This window comes from Neovison vison, chromosome 4, assembly GCF_020171115.1.
Source record: "Neovison vison isolate M4711 chromosome 4, ASM_NN_V1, whole genome shotgun sequence".
NCBI classification, from domain to species: Eukaryota; Metazoa; Chordata; class Mammalia; order Carnivora; family Mustelidae; genus Neogale; species Neogale vison.
Window position 1 is genome coordinate 29,640,977 of NC_058094.1, and position 18,951 is coordinate 29,659,927.

General features: G+C 39.5%; 1 protein-coding gene across 1 annotated transcript; it reads left to right on the plus strand.

The window, feature by feature from the left end:
• The first annotated feature begins 15,774 nt into the window (after positions 1-15,774).
• Positions 15,775-18,134, plus strand: TMEM74 (transmembrane protein 74). Its single transcript, XM_044247091.1, has one exon. It carries the CDS (start codon positions 15,984-15,986, stop codon positions 16,893-16,895), a length of 912 nt encoding a protein of 303 aa, XP_044103026.1. The 5' UTR covers positions 15,775-15,983; the 3' UTR covers positions 16,896-18,134.
• The last annotated feature ends 817 nt before the right edge of the window (positions 18,135-18,951 follow it).

The following is an 18,951-nucleotide window of genomic DNA, read 5'->3' on the forward strand; positions in this document are numbered from 1 at the left end:
TGTGTCAAGCAATAAATGTGATGTGTAGATCATAACATATTTTTTTTTAAAAAGTCACCAATTATAGCTGAGCAAAAGTCCTCTACTTGAAGTTTGTAATTTCATTTTCTTTGGCATTATTTGAAGATAACATCTGCTTTTATTATCCTACTCATAAATCTTGATGAAATTTATGCAATACTCTTATCTGATACGACTGTAAGGAATGTGTAAGACTTGAATAGATACACAAACATAGAAATGAGGACTCTGTTGGGTTAAGGGAATTTGGTAATGAGTTACTTAGTCTGCTCCCACAGTGAGAGGAAGATAGGATAATACTATAATGATCCACTTAATTATTTCTAAGGTATTTTTGATAAATGGATGTCATAGCTTAGCAAATGTGAATGTGACATCGATTCTGCACAGTGACAGACTACATCATTACACATTTCACAGTTCTTTATAGTGTTTCCTCCCCAATACCTACCCTTCATTTCTACTGCTGCTTAAAGTTATTTTGTTTTGATTTTATAAAGGATGGGTTTTATCTTGCAGGCAGAGACATACATTACATTCTAATTCCCTTTAAGATCAAAGAAAGACAGAATTCTTACCATGTAAGATCTCTGGTTCTGTCTCACAGAACTAACATTTTGCATTGCTATTTGGTTTTCATTTCAGTCAAGCATCCACGCTAGTTAATTTTCACAACGCTCCTTGCCAAACAACCAAATTCCCTTTTCCCAGGAACCCTGAAATCAAATGTTAGTAAGGACTTAAAGAACTAGGCTTAGCTTGCTTATATATTTTACAAAATGAGAATATTATTTGTGGAAGTGCCATGTTCATGATATTTCACTTTCAACTTGTTTTTTTAATTCTTCTGTTATTTTTCCTTTTCTTATTCTTATTTTGAAACCCACTATCACGAAAAATATGACTGAATGACCTTTTCTGGAACGTTTCCTTTCTTTGGTTAGAGGAGGCCTGTGTGTGTGTGTGTGTGTGTGTGTGTGTGTATTTAGGTTCTTTTTCCCCCCTAACCAAAGACATTTATTTGTAATTTTTTTTTATATATTGTTATAAAAATAAAATAGAACTATACAGGATAATTAAATAAAATATAACCATATAGAAGGTTAGATTCCAGGTTAGAGCTCTTCATTTGTCAATTGATTTATACATTAATTTATAAATATGAACTGAGCCCTATGAGTAAGACTCTGCTTACTGACCTTTATCTTCTTATTTATAGATATTTATACCTATATTTATAGATATTGCTTCCAATTTATGGAATTTATAGATATTGCTTCCATTTTATTCATAGTGGAGAACTATGTTTCAGCAGACTTTAGATAAAATAGGCTCTTAACCAAGCACTTGTTTTAGACCACTCATGAGATAGTCACTGTGCTTAAACTGGAGATAAATTAAACCTGGTACCTATCTCAAGAAGTCTAATGAGATAGAAAAAAGAATGAAAATAATCACATTTTTATGCTTTCATAGGTATTAGAAAATACAACTCAAGGTGACTATTTGATGACTCAAGTTACCAAGAAAGTCAAAGGCTAAAGGAAATTTAGCAGTTTAACCTTGATTTTCATTCTACTTCTTTGCGATTCTTTAGCATCTTCTCTCTTCCTGTGTGTGAGCTTTATCCTCAGGCTAACCAATATGTGGTTCAAAGCAGAAACAGGGACTACATGCTTCCTCTATCCTCAATCATTGATCAAAATCCACTACTTTACCTTGATTGGACTGTTCCTGAGCCAGTTGTGGCTAAGGAAGTCCCATGTTTGCTTAGGACTGATTCCTTAACCAATCACTGTAGACTGAAGAAATGTAATTAAATTTATTGATTTGTGCCCTTGAGCAGAGGGTAGAGTCAATTTCCCCAGACCACAAAGCTTATACACAAAGGAGAAAGATGGCTACTCAGAAGGAAATCTAAATACTGTTGTAAATAGAATGGTGGGAAATTGATATTGGTAAGACAACCAATGACTATGTGACTGGATCTAGATAACATCAGTTCTCATCCATTCCCGCCTAATGTTAAGATTCAGCATTTTATTGTTATGGCAGCTTGAGTGCAAAAAAAAAAAAAAAAAATGGTCCTAATTGTTCTACAACCCTAACAATGTGACTTTGTAGATCCTCACTTTAAGAGAGAGAGTGTCTATTTTTCTATCCCTTGTATCTGGGTTAGGCTGATTATTTGATTTAAAAAATTCATTGGAAATGACCACATGACAGGGTTGAGCTTAGCCTCCAAGAGGCTTTGGGTGCTTGCACTCATTCTTTGGAACCCTGCTGCCATCCTGTGAATTAGCCTGGTCTCATCACCTGTATGATGGGAGACCTGGAAAAGCAGATATAAGCTAACCACAGGTCAGGCCATCCTAGACCAATCAATGACCCAGCATTTGACCATAGACACATGAATGAGTAAGAACATGAGGATCTGGTAGGGAGATGAAGACAAGACTTATATGGGGCCACAATTGCTTAGTCACGATTCTGAAATCCAATAAACTCTTAAAACCAAAAGGGTTTTTTTTTTTTAAACCTAATTTGTAGTAAATTCATATGACAGCAAAACCAAATATGTACTTATGAAAGGCTTTCCTTATCCAAACTAGTGTGAATATCTATACTTTTTGTTGAAAAATATATTAATACATTTGACCATAGGATGCAGCCCCAGATCCCACTGGGGCTACAAAATACATTGTATATGCAAAGCTTTAGCTTTTTAAACAACAACAACAACAAAAGAAAACCCAAATCAAACTGAAACAAACAAAACACCTAACTCTTAAAATACACTGGGCTCAAGAATTTGAGGACCTGAAAATCCATTTGCACAGAAAACTTTTTACCCAATCTTTTTCTTTTTCCTCTTCCTATCCTACTCACAAAAAAATCTTCCCTAATCTCCTTTCACTGTGTGTGATTTTTTTTTTTTCTCCCTCCTCCTCAAAAGTCCCTCTCTACCAGCCTCTCAGTGTCTGATTTCAGCCTCCTTCTCACTCTGGGATTTGCCTCCCCCACCTCATTCCTTATATAGCACTATTTAATCTTTCTCAATTTCCCAGATTGCACCTTCATATATCACCCAGCTCAGCAAATTGAAAGACATTCCTTGACATTTGCCCTTGTTTGAAGGGAAGTGAAAGTTGGAGACCATGGGGTTAAGTTACAACTAATGTTCTTCCTTGTCATACATATAGACAAATAAAGAGATATATATTACTGGTGTCTGATGGGTGTATAAGAGCTGAGTTAGAATGAGATACAAAGAAAATAGTGGTCAGTTCTACCCAGGGTGGGGAAACGTTGTTAAAGAATTTTGTAGAGATAGTTTTTCGTAGATTTTTTTTTTTTTTTGTAGATAGTTTTTTGTAGAATTTTGTAGAGATAGTTTTCTAGCGGAGTTGATCTGCATTGACAAGTTGAGGGAATGAAATTCAGAACCAGCAAATCTAAGTAGAAAAGGCAGCTTTGGGTAAAAGAATGTTATGAGTACAGCTGGAAATATTCCGTGAATTGCAGATAGTTTATGAAGCTGGAATGTATGCTGGGAGGTGAAGAAGAAGAGTTAGGCAAAGGCCAAATCATGAAAAACTTCTTGCAAATAAGCTTCTCTAAAAAATGTGTAGGACTTTCAGTGGAGCAGAAATCAGGAGAAATTTCTAAAATATGAAAAGCAGGTAAGAGGTTACTGAAGAAGTATGAAGCCACTACAAGGAACCTACCAAAAGAGACAGAGCAGCAAAACCAATATACAATCTCCACTGTGAAGGTAAACACAACACAAACCACCAAATATCCAGGGAAAGTTATCCCATGAAAGAGAGATGAAATTGAAGACCTTATACCTAAGAAATAGTTAAAAGAACGATCATAATTGATATTGGTTATAAAGGTGAAAATATATATAATTAGGACCCCTGAAGAGTTAAGGTAGGATATCACATTTACAAAATAAAAAACAGCACAAAATAGTCACAAAAAAAGAAAATAATTAACTGTGTAGGAAGTGAAAAACAAAATTGTTAAAATTTAAAAACTAAGAGATGGACTCAGCAACATAATGGAGACAGCCAAAAAGCAAATTAATAGCTAAAAATAATATTTCAACATTTATTGGATCACTTATGTGTCAAATACTAAGTACTTGGCATACATTTTATTTAATTCTTCCTCACAATAGTCAAACTAGATGGACTATTATTTTCCTTTTATGTTCTATGTATCAGATAATTGCAGTAGTCCAAGAAGAGATGATGAGAGACTGGCCTAAGGAGATATGCAGAAGAACCACCAAACAGAGTCAGAAAATTGATACTGATACTAACAATATTGATAATGAAATACTAAAAAAATCAAACCGTATACCATAAACTTTAACAACGTAAGAAAAAAATAATGAAGCACCATCACCACCTAAGACACGTATTAAAGTTGGGTCTCCAAAAGTAGGATAGCAGAGTTGAACCATAAAGGGTCCTGGAAAAATGGGAATCAAAATAGGAATCCATGTTTACATGTTTATAATAACCCAACTTGGTTATTCTTCTGACATATATTCAGAAGTATGAAATACAGCTATAGAGTATTATTATGCTTTTCAAGCATGTTTATTTTAGAGGGAAAAGGACAGTGAGAGGGGCCGCTGGGTGGCTCAGTGGGTTAAGCCTCTGCCTTCGGCTCGGGTCATGGTCTCAGGGTCCGGGGATGGAGCCCCGCGTTGGTCTCTCTGCTCCACAGGGAGCCTGCTTCCCTCTCTCTCTCTGCCTGTCTCTCTGCCTACTTGTGATCTCTCTCTGTCAAATAAATAAATAAAATCTTAAAAAAAAAAAAAAGACAGTGAGAGTGAGGGGAGAAAATTCAAGTAGAAAGGTAACTTAGTTTAAGGACTGAAATAATATCACGCAAAAGATTAGCAGTAATAATAAATATGATATGAAAAATCTAAAATAAAATTTCTCTTCTCCTTAATAGTAAAGGAAAGAAAAACACAATAATTGCTTATACCACTGTCTATGAGAGAGATAACCAGACCCTTTCTGTCCACTTTCTGAGCTCCTTTTGGCCCGCTGCAGTTAAGGAGAGGAGGCTAACTTGTGTCAAATAAACTCAAAACCTCCCTGTCACCATAGAGGTTTGTGCTGTGCTCACGTCTGAGTCTGATACGGATCAAGTGGCTCTTCTCTAGGCTGTGACTCAGCAGTCCAGGCTGCTTCCACATTGTGGCTTCAAGGTCATTTTTGCATCACACAGATCGCAGTTAGCATGAAGAGTAAAATGGACAGAAAAGTCAGACCCAGAAGTTCACACACATTTTCACACACATTCCATTCAGCACAACTGCAACTGTGGCCACACAGAGACGCAGGGAGCACCTCCTCACACGCGGTTGTGTGTCTTCTTGAGGAATTGGGCTTTTTGTCATTATTTCTCTTGCCCCTGGTCACATTCATTGTTCCGAAGCCCACTTTACTATGGCTGTTTCAGCCTCCTTCTGATTAATGATTGCACAATTTATCTTTTTCTTGTAACTTATCTGTATCTTTATGTTTCTATCTCAGTGCCATTGTCTTTTGCTTGGATGGTTATTATAAACCATTTGATTCCACGAGGCTAGCTCCTCTTCAATCTATTCCCCAAAATGAAGTTTTTAAAATTCAAATATAACCTTATTATTCTCCTACTCAAAAGCCACCATGAGCATTTTACTGTTTTTAGAACCAAGTCCACACACCTTATTCTTCTTGCCCCTCCAAGGGTGATTTTTCCTCTACTGATGCTTCCAATATCATTACTTGACATTCTTCCCCTCGCACTTTATATTGTACACATATTTAATTTTCTTCAGTTGCAGTAATTCCCTTCTCAATTGTCACTCATGGTTCAGTGTGCTATCTCAGTCTTCAAAAGGCTCATTTCTTTCCATATGGGTCTCACCTAGATACTGTATCATCTAGGGGTCCACTTGGATCTGCCAATTCTAGTTAGGTACCTTCCTATATGTCCCCAGGGTATTATCCATTCCTCTATCAGACTGATGAAATGGCATTATACTTGTCTGTTAAATTGACATATCCCCCGCCAGATTGTAAACTCCTTGAAAATTGGGATGTATCCATTCAATTCACTACATCTGGCACTTAGCACAGAAATTTTACATTCAATTAATACTTGAGAGAGTGGCTGGATTATTGAATGTTATTCATGACTTGAGTGAAGAATGTCAGCGGAGTGATGGGCTATAAACTGGATCATGTCTCTAGAAAAGAACATGATAAAGGACAGGGAGAGAACCAGAGGAAATTGAAACATTTCTTGAATAAATAACCAAAAAAAAAAAAAAATCATGGTGGGGGACCCTAGGTGGCTCAGTTTGTTAAGTGGCTGACTCTTGATTTTGGCTCAGGTCATGATCTCGGGGTCATCAGATCTAGCCCTGTGTGGGGCTCTCTGCTGAGCTTGGGGTTTGCCTAAGACTCTCGCTCTCTCTACGTCTGCCCCTTCCCTTTGCCCACTAGCACATGCTCTCTCTCTAAACAAACAAACAAAAGATTGTTGTAATATGGCATCAGGGGTACTGTAAGATCACACACTTGCCTACCTCCCATGCATAATAATATGCCAGGTGAAACCAAGCTAAAGGAAACCACCTTCAAGTTCTTCTTAAGACAGAACCAATCCTTGGATTGATACAAACTCTTAAGGCAAAGATTCAAATCAGGCACTTGAAACCTGAGTCCTCTCCAAAGACATGTTTGTCTTTTTATTATGTCTGCTACACACTAAACAGTGCATGAAATAAAGTCACCTCCAACAATTCAGCTCAAAGAGAATACCCCTGGGTCAAGAATAGAGCAGTGCCATGCCCCACAGCCTCTTCTTTTGCCTTCTCCAAATCACTATTCTCTCCATCCCTTGCAAAGATAGCCTCTATCTTGACATTTATCGTAACCACATTCTTGCTTTTCTTCATTGTTTTGTCAATATTCCAAAATAATCTGGTATAGTTTTATATCATTAACTAACTCAATATCAATGGAGTTATACAGTTACAATCAGAATTTTTCAGTGGCTAGCTTCTTTTCTCTATCCTTACTATTGTTTTTTTTTAATTTTTTAAAAAGATTTTATTTATTTATTTAACAGAGAGAAAGAGAGAGAGAGAGAGAGATCACAAGTAGGCAGAGAGGCAGGCAGACAGGGGGGGGGAAACAGGCTCCCCGCTGAGCAGGGAGCCTGATGTGGGACTCGATCCCAGGACCCTGGGATCATGACCCGAGCTGAAGGCAGAGGCTTAACCCACTGAGCCACCCAGGTGCCCCTCCCTTACTATTGTTTTTTTTTTTTTAAAGAAATAACATTTATTAATCTTATCCTGAATGTGCACATGGTATTTGGATCAGAGACAGATGATCATTTTTCACTTAAAAAGGAAGTAATGACCATGTGGCTCCTGACATCGCAATTTTTACTCCTGGGACTATGTAATGACAGCAAAGTCAAATGTCCTATGTATACAAACTGCAAAGTCTGTATCACAGGGAAGAATCAGAAAAATTGATTTTGTCTGCCGATCTACAGGAGCAAGAGAAAGCGGCCTTCCCCTCTTCTTCAACAAGGAGAGAGAGAAACTTTACTCTTTGGACACAAGAATCTCTGCTTGAAACTTAACTGTTTAGCTCCTATGTCTTTCACCTTCACTTTTGTGTTTTTCATCCTTTTATCTCTTTGTGCTTTGTTTGAGACGTTTTATTTTGACGTGTCTCCAATTCATTAATTTCTCTTCACTCTGTCTAATCTCCTATTTCATCTTTTGGGTTCTTAATTTTGATTGTTATTTTTTGCTTTTCATTTCCAAATCCCTGGCAAAATTCTAAATTTTGTCTTATTTCATTAAGCGCCGTAAGTATAGCTATTTAAAATTCTCCAATATCTGAGGTCTTCCACTGATCTTTCTATAGTTTAAGTTTCTGTTTGTTTTCATGCATGTGATCTAATTTTCTGATGTGCTTTTCTGATGTTTTTTTGTTTGTTTTGCTTTATAATCTTAAGATTATAGATTTATGGAAAGTTGAAAAGATATTACAGAAAGATCTTATGTACCCTTCAGCTTCCTTCAAGTGGAACTATATGGAACATCAAAGCAAAAAATTGTCAGTTTACCACATGCTTAGGTTCATGTAACCAGAACCGTGATGAAGATACAGAACTATTCCATCACCATGAAGATCTCTTTCATGCTACCACTTATAGTCACACCCATGTGCTCACCCCCCTGCCTCCCCACCAGACTTAACCCACCTAAACTGCTAATCTGTTTTCCATGTCTATAATTTTGTCATTTGGAAAAATTTTATATATATATATATGTGTGTGTGTACACACACACACACACACACACACACATATAAAGTTAAGTAGTATATGACCTTTGGAAATTGGCTTTTTTATGGTTGTTTTTATTGTGAGTCATATTTGCATAATTGTTTGTAGAATTGGTCTGAGTTGATGCTGTAGTTTTATTGTTCATTTGTTTTGTTTTGTTTTTGTTTTTGTTTCAGAGAATGATGCTTCTGCCAAGTAACTGGAGTTCTAACACTTTGAAATCACTTTGGTTGGTCTTAGGGACTGACATCTTAAGAAACTGATGTGTGCGCCCTGTGAGGGCCTGTTTAACTTCTGACTCATACTGCTAGCTAGCATGCCATCTTCCAGGATTCCAGCCCAGAAGTTAATGAATGGAGCAGATTCACTACAATTCCTTTCTTTGACACACTTAGGACCCCAACCCCCACTCTGCCTGGCTCCTTATTTTCTCAACTCTTCCCCTCTCTAATTATATAACATCTCTAAGTAAAAGGAAGCTCCCAGCTCCTGACTTGCTTCTCTGAGTCTCTCCCCTTCTCTAGATTCTGGCCCAGGAATTGTTTTCTATCTTGTTAAATTTACATGTCTTCCAATACATGATTTTTATACATTTTGTCTAGATTTTCTAATTATCCTCAGCAGTGGGTGGATCTAAACCACCTAGTTTCCTATTACTGGAAATGAATGTTACCTGTAGTTGTGTTTTCTTTGATCCACGCAGGTTAAAAATTTGTTTTAAATTTAAATTTAAAATTTAAAATATTTTGAATTTTTGAATACAAATTGGAATATCTAACTTTTATTCATAATTCAATTGAATTTGAATTCACTCAAGACAAAAATCAGGTAAAGCAGTTAGGGGACACTGTTCTCTTCAGGAAAAAGCACTTGTTCTCAATTTAGCTGCAGTCTTCCCTGACCCCAGCTGTCTGTAGCTGGTGCTTTATTAATTTAAATAACATGTCTGCCTGGCCACTGTAAGCATTCTTATTTAAAGGAAACTTCCAAATTTAATATAACTTTTTTGTTCCTAGAATTTTGTTAGTAAATGAGATCATTACTCTGAATTTTGGTCATTTTTGCTCTTCTTTTCCATCATTCAGAAGTCCCAGCTTGGGGCACAAAGTGAATCATATTTCTCGTATTATTGTCTCTAAATGATGGAGACTCTACATAGCCAATTTAAAAAATGTCTTTCTTACCTCCTTGTAGCCTAGCCTCTCCTACTAACTCTGAACCCACTAAGGATCTTTGTTTACAATCAGTTCTTATTATTGCTAAAGAGAGAAAACTGGAAAGCATCCTTAGTCATTATTATAAGAGACTGATTTTTCCAAGTCTCTTCACTTGATTCACTTGGTAAAATTACCTCTCAGAATCTATTTTTTCACTTATCAGCTTACTGTAATCATGATTCCTCCTCCCATACCTCACAGAGTATATGCAAGCAAGCAAAAAAACAAAAAGTGACAGAGTATAAGCAGTAAGCAAACAAACAAACAAAAAGTGACATTTTAAAAATTATGCAAGACCAGAATCATTATTTAGATTTAATCTCACAGTGTCAATTGTTTTGTAAGCACATACTGAGGAACCACTGTCCTTATGTATTTTGCTGTTTCATGCTCATGTGTAGCTTCAAAATTATAGATAGAATATATTGGTTTTCATGGAGCTTAAGTTTTATTTGGGAAGAGATACAACATAGAAAGGAATATAAAATATAAATGAAATAATTCTATACATGTAAAATGGCTGTATAAAACAAAATGTATTATGCTACTAGAATGCCAGTTAGAAGGATAATAAGAATTTGGGGATGTTGAACGGGAAAGGCTCTTGAAAAAGATTCTTGGGGCACCTGGGTGGCTTAGTGGGTTAAAGACTCTGCCTTTGGCTCAGGTCATGGTCTCAGAGTCATGGGATCTGATAGAGGCCCGCATTGGGCTCTCTGCTCAGCAGGGAGCCCACTTCCTCCTCTCTCTCTGCCTGCCTCTCTGCCTACTTGTGATCTCTGTCTGTCAAATAAATAAAATCTTTAAAAAAAAGAAAAAGGTTTTTGGGTCAGATTTTGAGGAAAGTTTTAGACATGGACTTAGGGGAGAGAGAGTTAAAGTTATTCCAGCAACTGGTAATTTTTACAGAGCTTTTCTTTCCAGGAGCTCAGTCAGTCTACATTTATTTTTTTTCTGCAGAATTTTGAATGAGATTTTGTAGTATGTGGCACAGAGTTGATATTTTTAATGGTCATTAATATGTAGATAGTCAAATATACTACATATACACATATACATATATATATATGTATATACATATATATATATATATGAGATGAGAGACAATCATGTGGACAAAATCATCTCTAGTATCAGTTCATTTTCCCTCACTCTACCCAATAGAAATATTGCACTTTCTGCAGAAGGTAATAAGACATTTAATACATGAATAATGACCTTAAGGAGCTTACAATTGCTGCTCGAGGTTTAGACACTGAAATGAGGAGCTGAACAATATGCAGTAGTTATGTCACAAAGCAGTGATTGATGAATACAAAAAATACCAGGGCTGACAAGTCTTAGTAAAGTTCATAGGACGCAGAATCTTTGGGGGGTCTGACTTGGAGGAAAAAGGATTCATTTAAGAGATGTAACTCAGAATCACTTCAGCAGGGAAACCTTAGAGGTTGAATCCAACTGGATGAACCCTTTCCAGGACATCACTAATAAATGGCTTTTTTTTTAATCCTCTCCAATAATACTGAATTCACTTTCATGAGATGTCCTATTTCGAGTTCTTAGAGAGAATGTTATTCCTTATAATCAGCCCTAAATCCACCTCCTTATTAAATGTGATCATGCCATCCAAGGCTTCCCAGTCCCTGTGTCCACCTTCCTCATGTGCTCCATGTATTAAAGAATGCTGGCTATTTATTCCCTCGGCCCTTCTAGCTGTCCTGCAGGACCTGAAAGAACCATAGCACCAGAACTATGGCCGTGAGAAACCTCTTATGTTTATCCCAGTGCAATAAATATTATCACCTTCTATGTACGCTCAGTACATCATGTTGGTGAAAAGATCCAGGTTCTGAAAACCAGACGGCCAAGTTAGAATCTTGGCTCTGTCAGTTATTAGCTCTTGTACCTTGGGATAGAGACTTCACCTTTTTGTTCTTCAATTTCTACATTGCAAAATGGGTACAATAATACTTGCTCCCTTAGAGAGCTGATGTAAGAACTACAGATGAGATAGCATTAGGACAAATAAATGCTATTTACTGTCATTGGTTCTGCTTTTTACGCTTTTTAACCATGATACAGAATTCTTCTTCTTTTTTATAAACCTCAAATCATTTAAAGTTAGTTTTTGTTTCCTCTAAGTCTCCTCTGACTAAATATCCCAGGTTCCTTCAGCATCTTCCTGTCCAACACGGACTTAAGTTTCTTCAACTTCTCAGTTGCTCTCTTCTAGACACCCTATGGTGTCTTTGTGTTCCCTTTTAAGCATAACGTACTAAAAACAGAATGCACCCCTGCAGGTGTGGATTGATGAGATAGTCCTCAAAGGGTGGAAGGGATAGGGGATGGAAGGAAGAATATTCTCATTGGGGAACAGAATAATAAGCAAAGGAGAAGAAAGCACAATATACATGGCATGCTTATCAACAAATGGGCCTAACTGGCTAAAAGGGAGTCATGTGGAAAAAGAGATCTTAAAGGGGCTGGATTGTGAAGTTCCTGGAACTATGATACTACGGAGTCTATCAATATAAAGGAAAACCAACAAAATCATCATTATAGGAGATTTATTTAACACTTGAAAGCAAACAGCTGCAGAATTTATGTGAGCTACTCACAAGTCGCAAAAAGTTATAAATATTATAGCCCTTCTTTTGCTTGCCTTAGATGAAAACAATCAATAACTCTACAATAGTCCCAAAGGCAATGCTGAAAACTTGGAGATGATCCACAAACCACACATTCGCTTTGGCTGTTTGCTGCTGCAATCCACTATGGTTAGAAAGGTCAGTGACCCAAAGAAGTTACTTTGCTCTATCCTGGGAGTCATGCTCAATAGCTTCATCTACATACTTCCATTATTCCCAACCCTTTCTCTCCTTGCCTTCAGGTCTTTCTCTCATTCAATCAATTTGCATAATGCTTAGAATCTTTTGGAATTCATGCCCCACCTCTGTTGAGTACTAGGTGTATAACTTTGAACAAATTACTCAGCTTCTTTGTAACTCAGTTTCCTCACCTATAAAAATGAGAGTTTTTATAAGATTTAAAAATTAAGTGTGAACATTAAATGAATTAATGTATCTAAAGTGGTTAGAAGAGAATCTGGCAGTAATAAGTGTTATTTATGTTAACTTGTTATTTTGGGTCATTACTATTCATAATTCAACAGATACTAGACACTTGGCTAGGCACAGGGGATGCATAGGCAAACGGGACAATCCCTCAATGGTCATATTTCTCCTGATTTTGTGGGCAAGGCAATGACTTTGGGAACATATTCCTGAATAAACTTTATAGCAACCATTTACTGTCTTTGTAACCTTGGATGAAAGACTTAATTCCTCTGAGCCTCTCTCTTGTCTGTAGGATGAGGATTAATAAAATCGACTTCGAAGATTAAATAAAACAAAATATGCATATTGCCTGGCGCAGTGTTGTAACTAAATATACACTCCTTTCCCCCAAAAGCCTGTAGCCATACCTGAATGTGGAGGATCCAACCCTGAGTTTAGGATCCAGCGATTTCTTCTAAAGTGCCAATCAGGAGTGTGGACATATAGCGGGACCGTCTTCGGGAAGGGCAAAAGCGAGGAGGAGGAATGAGAAAGAACGAGGTGGGGGAAGCGGGGAGACCGCCCCTGGACTACATCTCCCGGGATGCTCAGCAAGAAGGAGAGCCCCGCCCCACCCGGCCCCTCCCAACCGGCACAGCAGGCGCTGCCCACCCGGTGGAGCCCAGCAGCGCGCTCAGGCTACAAGTGCCTTGGCTGGTAATCGGGGGACTTTCCCGAGGAGCGGTGCAGGAACAAGCGTGCGGTGCTCGAGCCGCACGTGGTGGTCAAGGTAGGGGTAAGTGACGGAGAGTCGGACCGGGAGGAGGCGCTGGGGCGAGGGAGAGACCCCAGGAGCCCGGCGGAGCGGCAGAGCACGTCCCCATTCCCTGTCCCAGGTGCTTGCCCCGTCTCGGGGCGTTTGGCGAACGCGGCCGGACTCTGGGTGCCTTAAGGTTTACCCGGAATGGATGACTTGATCTCGCAGGGGACGCTGCTGCCCGGCGCTTGCTGCACGCCCTCCCCGCACAGCGCGCGCTGGACGGATCGCTAGGTCGCCTCCCGGAGACCAGCCTCGCCCGTATTAGTTAGTTTCAATGCAGATATTAATGCTCTTAGTTAATGGGCGGAGGAGGTAGAGCGCTGTCCCCTTGCTTTGAGATGCAATCGCATTAACCGCGCTCTTAAGCAGAGAGAGGAGAGGCAGGAGACGGAAGGAAAGAGCCTTTAGCTTGGTCCCATGGGATTATCCTTTCTCGACAGAGGATGGAAGCCCCGGATTATGGAGCTGCAAAGGGAATCGACTGTGCAGCGAGTATACCTCCGATGAAACAAGCGGGGTCTGTCTTTAAAGAGCGAGAGAAGCAGGAGAAGGGGATTAAGTGGAGATTTCTTTCCCTCTTTATTATAAATTGGAAGTCCCATAAGGAATCCTGTCAATTTTATCCAGAGTAGGGCAACGTGATGAGTTAGTCGTGCCAAAAGTTAATCAGAGCACTTTATGTCTGAGGGAATAGAGAGACGATTTTTCATTTCAGGAATTGATCAAATCCGTATCACCACTTCCTTCGTGGAGGGATCCGGCTGTAGGGATTTGTGTGTGTGTCCACTTGCTAAAGGAAAGTTCTGGGTCAGGTGTATGGTTTTTTGCTTGTTTTTTGTTTTGTTTTTCTGTTTTACCTGAAGAGAAGCTTTGATATAAGGGGAGAAGTGGGTTTTGTTTGTTTGTTTTCGTTGTTTTTTTTTTTTTTAGGCAAAACAATACAAAATCTAATATAGAGCAGAAAACATGTGGATTCCCTTTCCCATATTTTAAGGGAGTTGCCAGGTAGACCTTAGGTAAGCCTTATTCTTGTGTCTGAGTGGTTTACCAGCTGCTGGAGCTGTGGATTTTGAACATAATAAGCCTCCAACCATGGGTTAAATCAACTACCGCCAGAAATTTGGAACCAAAATAAAAAAGGGCCCTTGCTTGAAACTGCTGTACTTAGTGATAGTGAAAAGCGAGTTGTTATTCTTTGTTAGGTTGGCAGAGGCATAGAGAGATGGGCAGACAGTTTTCTGCTTAACCCAAAGTTCTATCACAGAAAGCATGCTGCGGTGGCGTAAGGTCATGTCCGGAGGCAAAGTTCCAAAGGTAATATTGGAACTATGTTAATAGCTTCTCACCTGCTCACCTCAACAGAACTGTGACTCTGTGGTTTTATAATTTGTCTTTTACTGTCAGTTTACTTCTAAATAAAAACTTCTGGATGGCCAGAAAGTGCCTACATTTAAGATTGCTAAAGCGGCTTTAGCAATCTTAAATGTAGCCATTAAGTGGCTACATTTCCCATGCATGTTTGTTAGCCAAGTGTACACAGGGAGAAGACTCAGACCCATTCAGACACAATGAGCAAGAGTCACAGATCTGCACCTGGAGCAGGTGTGTTTGGGGAAGGCGGGGAGTGGAGCACACTGGTCCATGGTATTTGGCAGGGATCACACAGTAAGGCATGTTGTCTGCACACTTCTGGGTCCAGAACAAGCTGGCATCATGGAGCTGCAAGGGCTGAGAATGAAAACACAAAGAACAAGCATGGGGTCTTGTACAGACAGGGCTGTGAGACTAAGGGCATTGGATATACGAGGTGGAAATTTAGGAGAGGTGGCCAGCCGTCTTTCACCCGCTTCCAAGCTACTCAGTCAAAATGCTGAGCTCCTGTGCCAAGACAGTCCAGCTGATGGTGACATATTTGTTCATCCATGGTAATGCTCTAAAGCTAATCTCTATTAGAATCTGTTCTGAACTAAAGAGAGTGTAAACACAATTTAACTGATTTGTTGAGAGGTGTGTGCTTCCCCAGGTTTTTCAGAAAATCACAGCTCTGCTAAAAAAGGTCCCCGCCTCTCTCATTTGTGTCTCTCTACAGGAAACTTGCCTTCTTACTTGAGGGATCCTGTCACAGAAATGTGTGAGTCCTTGGATAAATTTGGCTTGGTGACGGCAAAGCTTCCCTCAGAGACACTGCTACTTCCGCTGTGCTCCTTTTCTGCCCTGACCTAAGTTTCTCAGTGTCAGTCCCTCTGCCAAGTCGGAGGATTTACCCTTTTCCCACTTTCCTGCCACGAGGTATCCTCTCCTTTCTTTTATCCCTTTTAGGACGAGCTGGGGTTCGAAGCGTCCATGACAGTGGCTGAAAAAGAGATGGGGGCCTCAGGAGTGAGACCCCGGGTAGTGCAGCGTTAGGTCCTATTGGGTTCTTACCTGTGTGGTTTGTGGCAGAATTCTGGGAAGCTGCTGGGGGATGTCTGACTAGCTCCGATGGAGCTCCACAGCCTTGACAAGAGGAGCAGCCAGGCAATCCTGTGCGATGCTGTGGACTGGCATTCAGGACAGCTTCCTGGTGACCGGGCAGATGCAGCCGCCGCCAGAGCTGCTCTCTGCTGCCAGAGACACTGTATGTCAACACCAAGAGCTGCTGAGACGAAAGGGTCTAAACTTAGCCCTGCTCCAGCATGCCCCTCCTCCTCTCTGCAAGACAGTGTTATTCAGACGGACTTCTTGCCACCAGGGTCTCTCAACTCAGGGAACAACCAAGGTACAGCAGGACGGAAAGTCTGCAACTGCTGCAGCCAGGAATTCGAAACTTCTTTCACCTGTGTGGATGAGAATGTCAACCTAGAGCAAAGGAACCCGTGCTCCCCTTCGGCAAAAGGGAGCCATCACCTGGGAGACCTTGGCTGGGGAAATCCGAATGAGTGGTCTCACGAGGCTGCCATATCCTTGATATCTGAGGATGAAGATGATATAAGTTCGGAAGCCACGTCCTCAGGGAAGTCCGTAGACTATGGTTTCATCAGTGCCATCTTGTTCTTGGTCACTGGCATCTTGCTGGTGATCATCTCTTACATCATCCCGCGGGAAGTGACGGTGGATCCCAACACCGTGGCAGCCCGGGAGATGGAACGTTTGGAGAGGGAGAGCGCAAGGCTGGGGGCGCACCTGGATCGCTGTGTGATTGCAGGACTCTGCCTGCTCACCCTTGGGGGGGTCGTTTTGTCCTGTTTGCTGATGATGTCCATGTGGAAAGGGGAGCTATATCGTCGCAACAGGTTTGCCTCTTCCAAAGAGTCTGCAAAACTCTATGGTTCTTTCAACTTCAGGATGAAAACCTGCACTAATGAAAACACCTTGGAACTGTCCTTGGTAGAGGAAGATGCCCTTGATGGATAGAGTTAATTCTGGTTGTGAGCCTACTGAGAGTCTGCGTTAGCATTTTATATGAAAACCAACCAACCAACCACATTCCTTAAAATTAACAGTACAGTTTCTTTGCTTGGCAAGAAAGGCTTATTTCCCAAACTGACAGCCAGTGAGTGGTTTTGTTCTGGATGTATTTTTTATTTGGAAGAAAAGCTATGTAAGATGCATAAAAAACTACAACCAGCTACACCTGTTCTTCTAAAGAACTGAGATTAATTCATCTATAATGGCCATCAGCTTCTACTTCTATAGCAAAATATTTCTAACAACCAGTGTACAAATGATTTCTCTTACATGCTATGGGGTATTATTCTTTGGACATTAGTAGGTCCTACATACAGTAGGATCAAGTACATACATACTTTGTGAAAATGAACTTAAGCACTAATCACATAATGAGGCTTATATTTAATTCTCAAAGGTGCTTATCCATTCTCTTGCTAAATTCTTTCTTCCTCTAATTTGGCTGAATACTAAAATATAATGTTTTGAATTTGAATATTTTGAAGCTTGGGGATGTTGATTATTTTAAAAAATGCAAAAACACATCTGTTATACTTAAAATTATTTCTGTGCTCAGAAGTGGTAACTAAGTCATTAGAATAAAGTTTCCAGCAAAAGAAAAATAATGTAAATCATTATAAGACCAATCTGAATTTAACCCAGAATGGTAGTGTCAGATAGTAGCCAGAATTGCATGCCCATTTTCTAGATGAAGTAAAATTAGTTGCTTATATAAATTTCATTTTCTGTTTGTGGTTTAGCTATTAGACAGTTACCCAGAAGTCTTTCCTGGTTCTTACACCAGAGAGGCAAAGCATAAGACATTTTAAATGTGTTTCCAGACATATAAACCTCTAGGCAGGTCTAAGTCATGATTGGCTCAGACACACACCCAGGTGACGTTTTATTGTCGTTTGGAGAAATACAATGCGATACAATTGCAGCTAGACTCTTAGAAACTGTGCCTAGAAGTTGGTTTCACTTCTCTAGGCTAAGCAACAAGCCATTGCCCCAGGATGGCAGCAGTCCTTAAGCCCATAGCCAAAAAATTAAAAAATAAGTGACAGAGAGAAAGAGTAAACACAGTGATTCAGTGGGAACTGTGTCCTCCCCAAAACTTACCTCCTCTAACAGTGGTCTAAGCATCATTTTTTTTTTAATTTTTAAAATTAAAAAAACTTTTTAAAAAGATTTTATTTGAGAGAGGAATGGGGGAGCTCCATCCCAGGATCTCAAGGTCCATGAGATCATGACCTGAGCCAAAGGCAGATGCTTAACCAACTGAGCCGCCCAGGTATCCCCATAAGTATTCTGAGTTCCTCATCCATACCCACATTAACTGTGAAATCTTGCCTCATGACATTCAAACTTGCTCGGTGAGAGGCATGATGATCAAAGTGGTCACAGCTTTGTAGAACCCACACCCAGAGTCCACACTAACACCCTGTCTCTGTACAGTTATGGTTCAGAAAGGGGTCAGAAAAGCATCCTTAGAAATAGCTTGCATTTTGCAATTAATCCTTGAGGTGTTTCCAACCTCCCATGGTAAGAGTTGTTTTAACTTCCATCGAGGGGTCATTCTTAAGACTGGAACTTGGAATTTGGGGTGGAAGAGCAGAGAATAGGGAAATGAGAATACAATTTCTTTATAGATTCTGAAGCCTAATTCTAATGCCGAAATTTATTGTTTTTGAGGATTGTGGAAAACATCGATGACTTTGGCTGGCAGGGTGTGTGAGTCAGGATATTTATGTGAATGAGTTCCTGTGGCTGTCAGAGATTCACCTGATGAGTTCAGTACACTGTGTGTTACTAAGAGATGCAAAAAGGTAGGATCAGAGGATAGTAAAAATAGAGAGGGCAGGCATTAGCTAAAAATGAGAAATTTTATGGACATAAGAGGAAGCTAAATATAGCTCAATTTGGAAATAATTGGGAGACTATAAAGATGGTATTTGTTATCTATTGCTGGTTCTTTGTGTTTTTTAAACAAAGTTTTTTTGTTTTATTGTGACTCTCATGT

Excerpts from the sequence above, each read along its gene's own strand:
- TMEM74 (XM_044247091.1), top strand. The coding sequence starts at position 15,984 with ATGGAGCTCCACAGCCTTGACAAGAGGAGCAGCCAGGCAATCCTGTGC.